General features: G+C 39.3%; 1 protein-coding gene across 1 annotated transcript; it reads left to right on the forward strand.

The window, feature by feature from the left end:
* Window positions 1–41: 41 nt before the first annotated feature.
* Window positions 42–13,543, forward strand: rab1ba (zRAB1B, member RAS oncogene family a). Its single transcript, XM_020936480.2, has 6 exons — window positions 42–340; window positions 4,369–4,441; window positions 5,571–5,666; window positions 7,382–7,477; window positions 7,561–7,692; window positions 9,819–13,543. Exons 1-6 carry the CDS (start codon window positions 327–329, stop codon window positions 10,011–10,013), a joined length of 606 nt encoding a protein of 201 aa, XP_020792139.1. The 5' UTR covers window positions 42–326; the 3' UTR covers window positions 10,014–13,543.
* The last annotated feature ends 1,193 nt before the right edge of the window (window positions 13,544–14,736 follow it).

A 14,736-nucleotide genomic window follows, 5' to 3' on the forward strand; every position in this document is an offset into this window, starting at 1 on the left:
CTCAGCCCAGTCTGGAGTGCCACGTCACCTCGCGTCACGTCCGCACATGCGCAGTTATCTTGAACCTCTACCAAGCAGCGGACACAGAACGGCTGGAAAAGGGATAAAATACTCGGACCTAAAGCTGAACAAACGGGATATGTCCGCTTGATTTTGGGATATATGAACCAATAGAAGATTACGAAGGCGAGCCAAGACGTGGACAGTCACAGAGACTACCAAATAGGGGATTAAGTGCCTCGGATACCGGACCTACAAGTCATCTTTTTGCCGGAGTAGGAAGGAAGAGACGATTCGCCAGCGGAAAAACACATCACCGTGACACCATGAACCCTGAATAGTGAGTTTTACAGAGCCGTACGCTTTATTTTAACGCGCTGATCGTGCGCATTTAGACACAATTTAAACACCTAACATCCCTACATATCTCACAATGATGTATTTACACGTTTATTTGCTTCTAAGCGAGCGGAATTTTGTCAAACAGGGCGCGGACCGCAGCTTGTTTCATGTGTCAGTCTCGGTAACGCGTTTTTGCTCGGCGTCAGCTGACAGCCCGCTCGTCTCGGCTTGTCACGGGACGAAAAGGCCACGAAACCGGCTAGAATTAAAGCTACAGCCGCGGAAAACTCGAGTCGAAACTAAAAAAAACAAAAAAAAAAAACATATACTGCTGACGTTTCACTTTCTTGTAGCTGATCGCGCGTTGAGTAACATACGTGTGGCGAGCCCGATAAGCAGATCGTCATCCTAATGCACAGGATGCGATGGCAAGTCACACTCACTATCCTTATCTGGTGCGTTTGATAAGATTTAATTTCAGGAAGCATCTGTCTTTCCATGAGTATTTCCCCCACGTAACACACATTGAAGTATTTGGTTTTGGTTGCTATGGATGTGTAGGGATCATTATACCCCGGCCACCTGCGACACACGAGAGGAGGCGACAGATGTGAGATGACAGCGGGATCCTCGGGGCACTTTAAACGTCACACTGGATCAGCCGGTGCCTATCTGTGCCTATCTGGGACTGAGTGAACCCTGCTCGACTCGTTGGCCAATACCTCCACGCCCATAACACAACATTTACCTACGTGTGTGTGCTTTTGAACTGTCAAACCACTCACTCTAGGTACTTACCATAACTTACAAAAATGGATTATGATAGACCTCTAGGCTACATTCATGCTTTCAATTTCTATTCTTGGTTAGTGGTAATAATTATCAATAATAATAATAGGCTATTGTAATGTTTGTAATGGCTTATGTCACTGGGTAATTAGCATATTTAACCCAGAAATTCCTATACAAGCTAATATTTTAGTTCCATAGACTGTATATTATTTTTGAGTCTATGCTTCTTACTAAAAAAAAAAAAAAAAGGCAAATTAAATATTGTTGAGATGTGCAAAAGTATTGAAATATCGACGTATCATATCGTTTTAATGTGATGATACAGTATCGATATCATGAGTTGCTGTATTGATATATTGCCAAGACGATTTTTTGGTATATTTCATGAAACTATTTTGTTACAGAGCCACAGTTTTGTTGCTTGTTTAGAGGAAGTAAACTTGTTTATGCAACACATTTGACATTTTTCACCGTTTTGATGGTTAAAATGGGTGTTTCATAAGAACTTTGCACAAAAAATTATTTATTGAACTGTACCAAATCGATTTGAAATGTACTGTATCGAATGAAAAGTGCGCTGTATCGAGATATGTATCCTATCGTGCCCTAAGTATCGTATCCGCAACTTCTTAATGATACCCAGCCCTATTCTAGTCATTAAATCTTATTCTGGGTTAGGGTTAATTTCCATATTTAACCCAGAAATTCCTTTTAATTTTTACGACAAATTAAAAGCTAATATTTCAGTTTGATGGACTGTATATTCTTTTACAGTCGATGGTTCCTTCTCAGTTAAAAATTGGGAACTTAAATATTATTGAATGAATCTATCAATCAATTTCAGTTTTATTTTTTCCACAGTTTTAAATTATAATCCCACAATAGGCACACACTTATACATATATGTAAATATGTACATGCATTTGACATACATTATACATGCCAATATGTGATAACTGTGAAAAAAACATGGACACCCAAAGAAGCTGGACAGGCTTGTATGATATGGGTCCGTCAGGACAGCATGATTAATTTAATGGCTTGACAGAGTCAGTTTTTGATGAAAGTACAACAACAGGTGAGACAATAAATTAATAATAAGAAGAATAAGAATGATAATAGTTACTCAAAAGGAAAAAACAAAAAACAGACAAAAACAAATTATTAAAATAAGTGAGGAAAAAAGAAAAAATCTAGAAAATTAAATAATAGTATAATAAAATGAAATAAACATTTTAATAATAATAAAAAAAATAAAAGAAAGAAAGAAATCTACAGACTGCATTTCACCTTCAGTAGTCAATAAATGAATGAATGAATAAGTCTTGTAGGAATTAAAACCACAGCTTGAAGAATGTAACTAAACTGTTCATTTGTTGCGACAGGCCCTTTTATTTTCCTTATATTTTCATGTTTTTGTTGCTCTTTTATTTGTTGACATTAGCAGGATGACCAGACCTGTATTTAGGAGAAACATCAACAGGACTTTCAAGTGTACAAATTGGAATCCTATGACTTGTCAGCAAAGAGTCATATCTTGTTACACAATTACGCCATCATTGTTTAATTTATTTCCGTTTGACATGGTTTTGAAGCTTGTTGACTCTTAGTTGTTGCTTAAACGTTTAATGTGTTTTTGTTATGAATGGCGAGTGAGCAACAGGCTCTCAGGTTCCCTCACACTAGAATAGCACAGGTATTGGGCAATTCTGTCAGAAGTTGTACCCCTGTCATACTCATGTGATGTTTATTCCATGACTCACTCGGATCCATTGCATTAAAAAGAAATCAAGAAAGCTCTTTGAAGAATAATCTAGTTGAAAATATTCTCGTAAATTCTTCACAACAAGATTTCCTCCTACAGCTCGGTTAACTTGTAAAATATGTGTTTATATATCGTATTTCAAAAGGAGAGCTCCTGAACAACACGCTCATGTTTATGTCAAAAATCCAAAGTATGCAGCTTGTTAGTTATTCTGTATCTTGGGTATTCGCGGTATTAAGTTTCTCTGAGGAATGTCCACAGTGAACATTCGGAGGCATTGTTTTCTTTCTCTCTATTTAGGAACTACTTATTCTAATGCAGTGAAAATGAAACACTTTCCAAAGAACTACACCTTAATTAGCTGTGATTAAATGTGCACTCTGTAACTTTTCAGGTGCAAGAATTGAAATGTTATTGTTTCGCCTGGAATATTTCACAATCAGGCATTAACCATACAGTATTTATCTTGCATTTATTCAATTACCAGTGTTTTTATCGCTCAAAAACACCTTGAAAAACAGTTTTTGTGAGCGAGCGAGCTTGTCTCACCACAGATCTGACCTGTAACTTGCCCTTTGCGGTGTCTCTAGCTTGTTTCATTGGATAAGTGTAATCACATACTGCGGAACATTCCAGGCAAAGCAACAACCTATCCATTCACACCAAGAAACGGACCCTTCACCAGAAAAGTTACACAATGCATCTATAATTGAATTTAGTTTCTACTAGCGGTGTAATGATATCCAAGTCTCATGATACGATATCGTCACAGTATAAACCTCACGGGACAATATTTATTGCGATATCATGGGAAAGCTCACGATATGGCGGGGAGTCTCACGAATATCACAATATTCAAATCTCTTACGATATTTACTCAGTATTTTCACGATATACATCTCACGGTGCGATATTTATTGCGATATTATAACTGTTAATATGCTACTTTTTCATCTTAAAATGCCTTGACAAGACTTAATCCAAAGAGCTAAGACTTAAAATGCTTAGAACTGTTATTTCTTCTTGAAGTCTACACTGAAACGGAGCAAAGGATCATGGTCTGTGTAGTTCCCTCTGTCTTTTTTAGCTATTGCAGCACCATAACTCTTAATTTAAGCAAAGAGACTTGTAATTCGATATATTGTCATGGCTCACGATATTATTGTGAGAACTTTGACGATACGATATCAAGATATTTGGTTATTGTTACATTCCTAGTTTCTACTACTTTATCATTCTTAATAAACTGCTTTTCCGTAATTAATGAGCTTAAGTCTTTATTCTTGTTTTCTAGAGGTTTATTAAGATATAGCGAGTGTTAAGGGATACCAAATAAAAAATCTTCTCACGTGTACGCTGTTGTGTTACAATGCAGCAGATTGTTTCTTTTAATTAACCAGGTCCTCGCAGCAGACCACCATGACCTCATTTTCTCCCCCATTGACCATTGTGTTGTGCTGTTGTTTCAGTGACTATCTGTTCAAGCTCCTGCTCATCGGAGACTCCGGGGTGGGCAAGTCCTGTCTGCTGCTTCGATTCGCTGTAAGTGGGGCCTTCTCGACCTTTTCCTGGAAACTATGAGCTACACTAATCAATTTTGCAGTCACAAGGAAAACCCTTAAAGGCAAATTTGTGTCGTTAAGTTTCGTAATACGCCTGCATACAGGTATTTCATCACAAAGTGTACATGTCCCTATTTTGGAGAAACAGACAGGAGGAACTAGTTGATGTATATAAGATGGCTGACTATACGACCATGTGCACAGTCAAACTTTGTAATTTCAGTGAAAATAATTGACTTAGCAAACATCTATTACTCACTTAACCGCCACCAGTGCTAACTACACACTAGGGCTGTTGTTGATTAAACAAAATTGACTAAAAACATGCCCTGCAGATTGATTAATCGACTAAAAAGGAAGCATGGCAAACATCACTTGAAGCTATTACATATCTGGGCCAAGATGTACACTATTAGGAAACAATGTACATAGATTAAATCTTTTTACGTGTAAATACGAAGCAAACAGCTTGCACACTCACTCACTAACTTCTCCTTTCTTGGCTGTTGTTCCTTGTACTTAAAATTTCCTGAATAAACGAATTAATCAGCTAAACATTTGCAGGACGACAGCCCTACTACACAACATCAAAAGTTCTATTCGGGCTGCTTGATTATGGCAAATATTATGAGTTTTCACTTCATTTGAGATCATAATTAATACAAAAATTTTGTTTTATTAGTATATTTTATCACACGTTTGATTAAAAGCCCATGTAGGTTAGAAATTCTCAACAGAAGGTAATTCATTGTAAGAGAATAGAGTAATAATTGATTGATAATTGAAATTTGAATGATTGCACAGCCCTATCCCCCAATTATGCTCCAACATTTCACATCGCTATTACTTTTTTTTTTCTCATTGCTGTAATTTCAGCAGCTGTGAACATAAACTGTTCCCATTACAGTACTAAATTATGTAAATGGTGAGCACTTAAAGCAGCAATTAAAATAGATATAGGTCAGGGCACAAGGTTTTTGTGGTAAACGGCTTTTACTACTACTACATTTCCAAGCAGTACACTATCTTGAAATGTCACTGTGCCCACCGTAGCCACACAAAACTATACTTTTAGCTCAGATGTCCTCTATTTTACTTTGTGCTGGCAGGACGACACCTACACGGAAAGCTACATCAGCACAATTGGGGTGGACTTCAAGATCCGCACCATAGAGCTGGACGGAAAGACCATCAAGCTGCAGATCGTAAGTGCACACCGCTCCAGTCCACAACACACCTGAGCTGGGCCCTACCTCCAGCCTTTTGTGTGTGTGCGTTTGTGTGCGTGTGTGCGTGTACGTGTGTGTGAATGGATCCTGTTTCATTGAAGAGAACAGACAGTGCCCCCCTCCCTGTTCTTCTGTGTTTCTGCTGTGTAGAAAACAAACACAGTAAAGCTCCAATTGTGTTTGGTTTAGAAGTGAATTTGATTATACGAGTTTTAACAAGATAATGAACATGCCAGGTGTGTTTTCAAAACGACTGTTGGTAAAAGATTTGAATATTTATGGGCTTATAAACGGATTGTGCAATAAACCCATTCAACTTCTATATCATTAGTAGAGGAGTGCAAAAACATTGAAATATTGATATATCATATCACAGGGCTTTCCAATATTTTTCCTTCGGTGAGCTCCTTTTACAAAGCAAAAATGCCAGAGAGCTACTAGTTTTGAAATTAAAGAAAATTTTGTAAATATAAGAGCCACAGCAAGTCTTAGATAGGCTACAGTTAGATGTCTATATAACATAAACCATTATCCATTTATTTGTGTACAAAGTTAGGCATCAAAATTATACATTTACAATGATAATAGGCATTTAATCAGTCAAATTGTTCTTATTCAACACGTATAATTCAGAAGTCCTTTTGCGAGCTACTTGGATGGGGGTGGAAACCGCTGTCGTATCATTTAATGTGATGATACAGTATCGATATATCGCTTTTGGTATATTTTAATAAATTATTACAGTGCTACAGTTTTGTTGTTTGTTCAGAGGAAGGAAACTCATTTATGCAGCACATTTGACATTTTCACTGTTTTGAGGATTAAAATGAATGTGTTTCATATGAACTTTGCACAAGAAGTGGTTTAACAAAGACTTTTAGTATCACAACCATGATTCAGCCATTATTTTTTATTGAACTGTATTGAATTAATTTGAAATGTATCATATCAAACCAAGAGTGCACTGTATCGAGGTATGTATCATATCATCTTCTTACTGATACCCAGCTTTAATCATTAGACTGTTTCAAACAATGGAAACTGGAGAATAAATTAAGTGGACACCTTTTTATCCTATTAACTCATTAAATAAATTTGTTAAAGTTTTGCAACCAGGCTCTGAGTTATTTGCGTGGAGCTGAGTGGTTTTCATTTGCCAAAACTGCCTCAATATGTCACATAATGCAAATTCAATTTCCCCATTGAAATTTCATTATGTTCCACTTAACTTTAACATCAAGATGCTACATGCTGAGATGCTTTTAATGGGTCCTTCTGCGGGTTTCAGAACGATGAAAAGTAGGACAGTTGCCAATTTAAAACTCTTTTGAAAGGTGAAAAGTCTTTAAAATGTTGCCTGTAAGCTGAAGCTGAAACCCAGGAGTGTAAACTTTTTAGACTAAACCAGTCCAGTAGAATATAAAAGTAGCAGTGCCCCTACGCTGTGATGTTTTATTGAATCAAAAGCTGTAGTGGCTGAGGTCACAATAGTTGGTCGGGTCAGGGAGGGCAGTTGTAGTTCTTAAGAGTGTGTGAGTGTGTTTGTGTGTGTGTGTCAATAGTTGAGTTAATGCTCTTTGCTCAACAGTGGAGCGCTAATGCCTTAAGAAATTATTAAGCTATACAAACTTAAATATGCACATGTATTGCATATTTACATTGTGAGTAATACTTGTTGTTTTGCCTCGTAGTGGGACACTGCAGGTCAGGAGAGGTTCCGAACCATAACCTCCAGCTACTACAGAGGAGCACATGGCATTATAGTCGTCTACGACGTGACAGATCAGGTACGTGCGGTGTGTTTGAAAGACTTTTGGTCACTCAGTCGCTCGGTCCACTCTGTGATCTTTGATGTCATGTCTTGTCACAGGAGTCCTATAACAACGTGAAGCAGTGGCTACAAGAAATTGACCGCTACGCCAGTGAAAATGTGAACAAGCTGCTGGTTGGCAACAAGTGTGACCTGACCACCAAGAAAGTAGTGGACTACACAACGGCCAAGGTACGATTTGGAATGACAGAAACAGCTTAAAATTATTAGTAGAGGTTGGAAATGTACAGAAAGTGTTATATCATAATTGTTGTTTTGGAAATATCCTCCTGAGACCCAATCCATTTGTTTGTGTCGTTTATAGTGGATACTGAGTTAACCAGTCTGTCTTTTAAGTGTTTTGAGAAAGACTCTTAATGGGGGGACTAGGTTCCTCTGCCTAAATAGGACTGTGGGATTATAGGGTACTATCATGTCCAGGATAAAAAATTAACTCAATAGGGGCTAGTTTATGCCTGCACTATAATAAAAAAAATTATAATAAGAAGAAATTAAAAGGGAGTCTAAAAACTTTTTGAGGCGACTGTAGAAGCTTGTCAGAGATGTTGGTCATCAAAAGAAGATGTTTCTGTTAGGTTAACTTCACATGGATTTAACACCAAAATGTTCCTGGTGTCCATTACAGAGGACGTGTTGCAAAATTAAAAATAAAATGAACAAAATGTAAATGCTAAAGTGTTCATTTATCTCCAAATAGAGAGAAAATCACACAAAAAAAAATATTGTGATACACTTTTTCTCTTCAGGTCCCAGGAGGATATGCAAAATTAGAATAGCATTTATATTGTCTTAAAACTATTGAAAATACAAAATTAATGCTGCGTTAGTTTATCCATCCATCCGTCTCCCACTCGGTTCTCAAATGTGATGTCACGTCACGCCACGCTTCAACCTTTTTAATATGTTTTGTGTGTCCGACTCGGAGAAAAACACGGACGCTACCAGGAAAGCTGTTGTTGCTGGCCAAGTACCAGGCGCTCCAAAATGAGTATGCGCTTCAACTGCACAGCCACGAGGAAGAATTCAGTATATATAGAATAATTCAGTATATTAGAGAAGTGAAAGCGTTGGTTTCGTGTGATAGTAGATAATTTTGTCACTTTAGCTGGCAGGAAATGGGCTGAAAACATGGGTGGCACCGACTACTATATCCACGAGCGTTGATAAGGATGCAGTAAAGTACTACAGTAATACTACCAGACCCACAGGCAGTGATACGGACGCCGTAAAGTGCTACAGTAATACTACCAGACCCACAGGCAGTGATACGGACGCAGTAAAGTACTACAGTAATACTACCAGACCCACAGGCAGTGATACGGACGCAGTAAAGTACTACAGTAATACTACCAGACCCACAGGCAGTGATACGGACGCCGTAAAGTGCTACTGTAATACTACCAGACCCACAGGCAGTGATACGGATGCAATAAAGTACTGCAGTGATATGGATGCAATAAAGTACTACAGTAATACTATCAGACTCACAGGCAGTAATACGGACGCAGTAAAGTACTACAGTAATACTACCAGACCTACAGGCATTGATACGGACGCAGTAAAGTACTACAGTAATACTACCAGACTCACAGGCAGTAATACGGACGCAGTAAAGTACTACAGTAATACTACCAGACCCACAGGCATTGATACGGACGCAGTAAAGTACTACAGTAATACTACCAGACCCACAGGCAGTGATACGGATGCAATAAAGTACTACAGTAATACTACCAGACTCACAGGCAGTAATACGGACGCAGTAAAGTACTACAGTAATACTACCAGACCCACAGGCAGTGACACGGACGCAGTAAAGTACTACAGTAATACTACCAGACCCACAGGCAGTGATACGGACGCAGTAAAGTACTACAGTAATACTACCAGACCCACGGGCAGTGATACAGACACAATAAAGTACTACAGTAATACTACCAGACACACAGGCGTTGATATGGTCGCAGTAAAGTACTACAGTAATATTACCAGACCCACAGGCAGTGATATGGATGCAGTAAAATACTACAGTAATACGAGTGGACGCTTTGGTGGTTTAAATGCCAATTTCAGTCAAACACAATGAAAACCATTCATACTTCAAGTGACACTGGGCGCACCCATCTTGGCTTCTGTCTCTGAAACCTTGCTCAGTCTCCTCCGAGCTCTTCCGAGTTCCGACGTCCGAGGAAAATGGGCGTGTCAGTGTGTATCTCTAGGCAACGTCCTCAAACTTCCGAGTCGGATGGATAAACGAACGCGCCATAATTTCTCCTGTTTCCTTGTATTTCTTTTAGGAATTTGCCGACTCCCTGGCCATCCCCTTCTTGGAGACCAGCGCGAAGAATGCCACAAACGTAGAGCAGGCTTTCATGACCATGGCCGCGGAGATCAAGAAGCGCATGGGCCCCGGGGCCACGGCCGGAGGGGACAAACCCAACCTCAAAATCGAGAGCACCCCCGTCAGGCCATCCAGTGGGGGCTGCTGTTAAAGGACCCCTCCGCCCACCCACTACGCCCTGCCCACTTCACCCATGTCCACGCAGATCGGTCATCCTTCAACTACCACACCTACACCGCCCCCTGTGGAGTGGAGGAGCACAGATTCTCCATGACTGAAAAGGACCTCATCTGACAAAGTAGAGGGGAAGCTTTCGATACAGGACAACCAAAAAATCCTGAAGATGGGTCTGGATTTAGTGGGCGTTTGAGGCAAGATGACGTTTAAATACAAATAGACACACACCATCCCCTTTTACACAGAAATCTTTGCAAAATGATTATTTATTTGCAGCTTTGTCACACTTCATCTCATAATATAACATGTTAGGCAAATGTGTTTTACCTGTTGTAGCTTAGACATGTGGCAGATCTTAGGGAACTGGCAAAATTTATCTCTGATTCTCACTGGACTTGCAAAAAATAAATATTCGCGCTGGATGCTCTTTCTGACGATTCCATTCATCCAGGCTTGAGACTGGCATACGCACTGTTACGAACCGGTCGCCATCACCAACATTCTTCACTTCTTTTTTATCCTGTGTAAAAGGGGCTACACACACACACACACACACAAAACTAGCTGGGGGAGCGCAACGCAGGTAGTTTTTGGCCGCGTAGCTTTTTGAAGGTGGTGGGGTCTCGCTATTTATTGAAGATTCGACAGGGAAAGCTCGTCCCCCGGTGAGTTTTCTCCCTGTCCCTCACCTCCTCTGCGCCCTCCTCGCTCTCCAACCTGCTTCAGTGCATGGATTTAATGATTTACACAACTCAAAGCAGCAGCAGCAGCTACAGTAGTCTAATGCCATGTTTCCACTCTGGTCCTATTACTGCTTAACCATTTTAAACTCTTTAAGATCTGACTAGAACCGGTTCCTATAGTGCCTGGTCACACCTCCCCACATTTCACGCAGAGCTAATCATTTTCAGCTGTCGACAAACCATGCCTTTTGTAAATAATTTATACCGCACCACCCGATAGTAACAACGTTCACCTTTGTTTTGGAATTCACGGTGTAAAAACGCTTTGCACTGCTGAACATTTTAAAAATAGATCTCGCCACTCTTGACATCCGCAAGCGAGCGCGAACCGAGGCTGTCAGGTTTTATCCCAGAGCCAGAAATCTGCGGCTAAAAGGTTGGACTGACACAACTGTATTTTAATCTCATGATGGTTTTGACACTAAATACTGTGCAAGGGCAACGGCGTACACTCTGCTTAATCTAATAATAAGCCCTTAATAGTTGTTGTGGTTTTAATCTTTTATTTGGGCTGTACAGTGTGACCAGTACAGAGGTGGATGTCGTTTCGCTTGTTCGCAGATGAAGCAGGGTGCAGACTTGGTGTGTGTGTGTGCGTGCGCGTGCGTGTTTGGGGATAGGTTCACTGTTCCTTCCTTCCAGTTCTATTCTCGTAAATCTTTCGTTTTGCCTTACGAGTGGTCTGGCTTCCCCCGTTCACAATGCATCCATCTTTACAACCCTGCGCTATTGTCTTCTCACTCGCTATTGTCTTCTGTTTAACTTAGGGCAGTTAAAGTTTGCGGATTACCTGGGTTTAGGCGCTTTAGTGGTTCTTTCAAATTCCGGCATGCTAAAGTTGAACCAAGCAAACTCAGCACAAAGTATTGACACAGTTTAACTCGTTTAAACCAGTTCTGTGGAAGATTGTGATTGGCTGGCTTTCTTTGCTTTCCAGTAAAAAACAAAAATGATTTCATTTTGATTTAACATAGATGCATGCAAAAGTGATACAAATTTTTGCATTTATTTCGCTTTGCACTCTAGTTGAATGTCTTTTACGATGTTTTCTACAAAAATTTCAAAAAGGATTCCTTCGTTTTCCTCAGCCCCAGTGCTCTGTACACACACTAGTTGGCACAGTGACAGTGAAACCAGAGGCAAGAATGTAGGGGGTTTCATACACGGTGCTTGGAACTGCTCACCTTAGCACTCAGTAGTATTTCCAGGGAGCCTTAGAGGAATGCATCGAAACACGGGTTCACTGACCCCGGCCCAGCCCCTCACTGCAGCCGCCGCGCTATAAAATACACAAACTATTAAGGAGAGGCCCTGAAAGAGTAATGCTAAAATCCTGTAGTTTTGGCTTGGTTAAATGTAAGAAGAAACATCCACTTTTACAGAAACTGGTCAACCAGAAACTACAAAAATTCTTGGAGTAGATTAACTTCGGAATTCCCTTTGTATAAACCTCTTGTATTCTTGGAAGCGTTGACCCTCTGAGGCTCCTGTAGATAGATTTTGGAGCGTTGTTTTCATGGATGTCGTGAAGGAACTATTAAAATATTTGACACTACACAGGAGCTACAGAACCATTGAGCTTGCTTCGTTTCAAATTAGTTCATCTTATTGAAGAATTTCCGGCATGGCTGAAGTCTATATTTTTGTTTTAATTATCTGATATCACAAATTAAGATCAACAGTTAATAATTACGTCAAATTAATGCAGTTATTTACAAATCTTTCAGTAGTGATGATACTTTCTAGTAGCGTATTTAGCAGCAAGCTTCAAATTTATTTATTTTTTGGCGTGCGTTTCAGGGGGAGTCCAGAGTTTTAGGGACTGACTGGTCGTGCGTTAGTTGACCGGATATGAACTCCCGACTCTTCCCCCATAAATCCCCAATTGCATCCCTTTAAAAAAAAAAAAATTCTCATTGCCTTACATTGTAGTAGGTATCGCTTACATCGCAGGTATTGGAGATAATGACTTCCACAGTCTTGGAGATGAGCCTTGCCCGTTGCCTTGCGTCAGCTTCAGTTTACACTCATTTATTTATAGCCTTGATTTTTGTGTCGCGTCATGCTAAACCAGAATGCTTGTCTTAAAAGAACAAGGGTAAAAACAAATAAAAAAAATAGATATACAAGTGGGGGAGGGAACAGTTGTGTTTTTGCGTGTTTGCAGTGCGTCATATGGAACATTCCTGAGTTTTTTTGTTTTGTTTTTTTTGGACATACGTTGGCATCCCAGCGTTCACACTGGTCTCACTGAAGTAGATGCAAAACAAGCAGTGTAAAAAAGAAATAGTCACACATGCACATGTCCTCATATTTGAATTTCATTTTTACAGTTTGAGGAAAAAAAAGTCACAAATCTTTGAGTAGCCTGGAAATTATTATATGTAGGGTTTTTTTTATTTTTTACTTCCATTATGTCTGTATTTGTTTTCTGCAGTTTTCACTTCTGTACCGTGTTGTCTAGTTCATTGAAGTGTACGGGGGGACATGGGGTTTGCGTTATTTGAATGTGATTCTAATGAAAACCGTCTTTTCATTTTGTATTTCCTGTGTGTTTGGGGTGTCGTCCTTGTCATTTGCACATTGATTCTTTTCTTGCTGTCAGTGGAGGGGTCAGTTATATCTCAGATGCCTCTCAGTCACTGTTCTTGTCTTTTCTTTCAGCTGTTTCTCTGCTGTCTCCCTGCTGAGTTTGATCATGTTTTTCTGTACATATTATAAATATACTATATATAATAAAACAGTCAAACGGTCACCTTTACAGCTTGTGTGTAATTCTTATTTCAATAAATGTTCAGTAGTTATTAGGAGTGTAATGATATCCAAGTCTCACGATACGATATTGTCACGGTATGAACCTCACAGTACGATATTTATTGCGATATTTTGTGGAGGATAACAAAACTGTGAATATGCTACTTTTTCCTCTTAAGACATAATCCAAAGAAGTAAGATTTAAAAGTGTTTAGAATTGTTATTTGTTCTTGTAGTCTATACTGAAATAGAGCAAGGGATCATGATCTATGTCAGGACAAACTTTTTGACTCGTGGGCCTCAAAGGGTTCTAAAATTTGATGGAAGGGCCGGACCAGGAGCAAATGGATGGAGTTTTTTGGTAATCCACCTCATAAGAGAAAAAAAAATAACATGGGGTATGTAGAAAACATATCCCATGTTAGTAAAATATCCCATAATTGAAAATCGTTACAAAGCATTACAACAAAATATCTGTCTTTCAAGTCCCACGGTATTTACTATTTATACAAATGACTTTTAAAACACTGAAAATCATTATTATTCAATTCTTCATGTTTGGTGGGTAGGATTAAAAAGATTAGGGCCGCATATGGCCCCCTGGCTGTAGTTTGCCCAACCCTGGTCTATGTAGTTCCCTCTGTCTATTTTTTTTAGCTATTACTGCACCATAACTCTTAATTTAAGGAAAGAGACTTGTAATTTGATATATTGTGATGGTCCACGATATTATTGTGAGAACTCTGACGATATGAAAAAGAATATATATAAAATGGGGATTGTCTTGTACTGGTCTATATAACCTCTCTGGCAGCAGGAGACTATGGACCAGTGGACTCACTTGGTCACTGCATCCAACAGATCAGTTGTGTGGATGCAAAACAACTTTCTCCAGCTAAACTCTGACAAGACTGAAGTCATAGTGTTTGGTCCACAGAAACAAAGGGACAGTGTCAGCAGTCACCTCCAGTCTCTCTCTAAAACCTTCAAATCAGGCAAGAAATCTAGGGGTAATAATGGACTCAGACTTGAATTTTACCAGCCACATCAAATCAATAACATCTGCAGCCTTTTACCATCTAAAAAACATAGCAAAAATCAAAGGTTTACTGTCTAAAGCAGACTTGGAGAAACTTATCCATGCGATTTGTCTCCAGTAGGTTAGACTACTGTAATGGTCTGCTCACTGGTCTCTCCAAA

Source organism: Boleophthalmus pectinirostris, unplaced genomic scaffold (genome assembly GCF_026225935.1).
Source record: "Boleophthalmus pectinirostris isolate CB_2022bp ecotype Guang Dong unplaced genomic scaffold, ASM2622593v1 HiC_scaffold_20, whole genome shotgun sequence".
Taxonomy (NCBI): Eukaryota; Metazoa; Chordata; class Actinopteri; order Gobiiformes; family Gobiidae; genus Boleophthalmus; species Boleophthalmus pectinirostris.

Coding starts and splice junctions, on each gene's coding strand:
- rab1ba (XM_020936480.2), top strand. Junction 5,667..7,381: donor AGACCATCAAGCTGCAGATC/GTAAGTGCACAC, acceptor TTTGCCTCGTAG/TGGGACACTGCAGGTCAGGA. Junction 7,478..7,560: donor TCTACGACGTGACAGATCAG/GTACGTGCGGTG, acceptor GTCTTGTCACAG/GAGTCCTATAACAACGTGAA.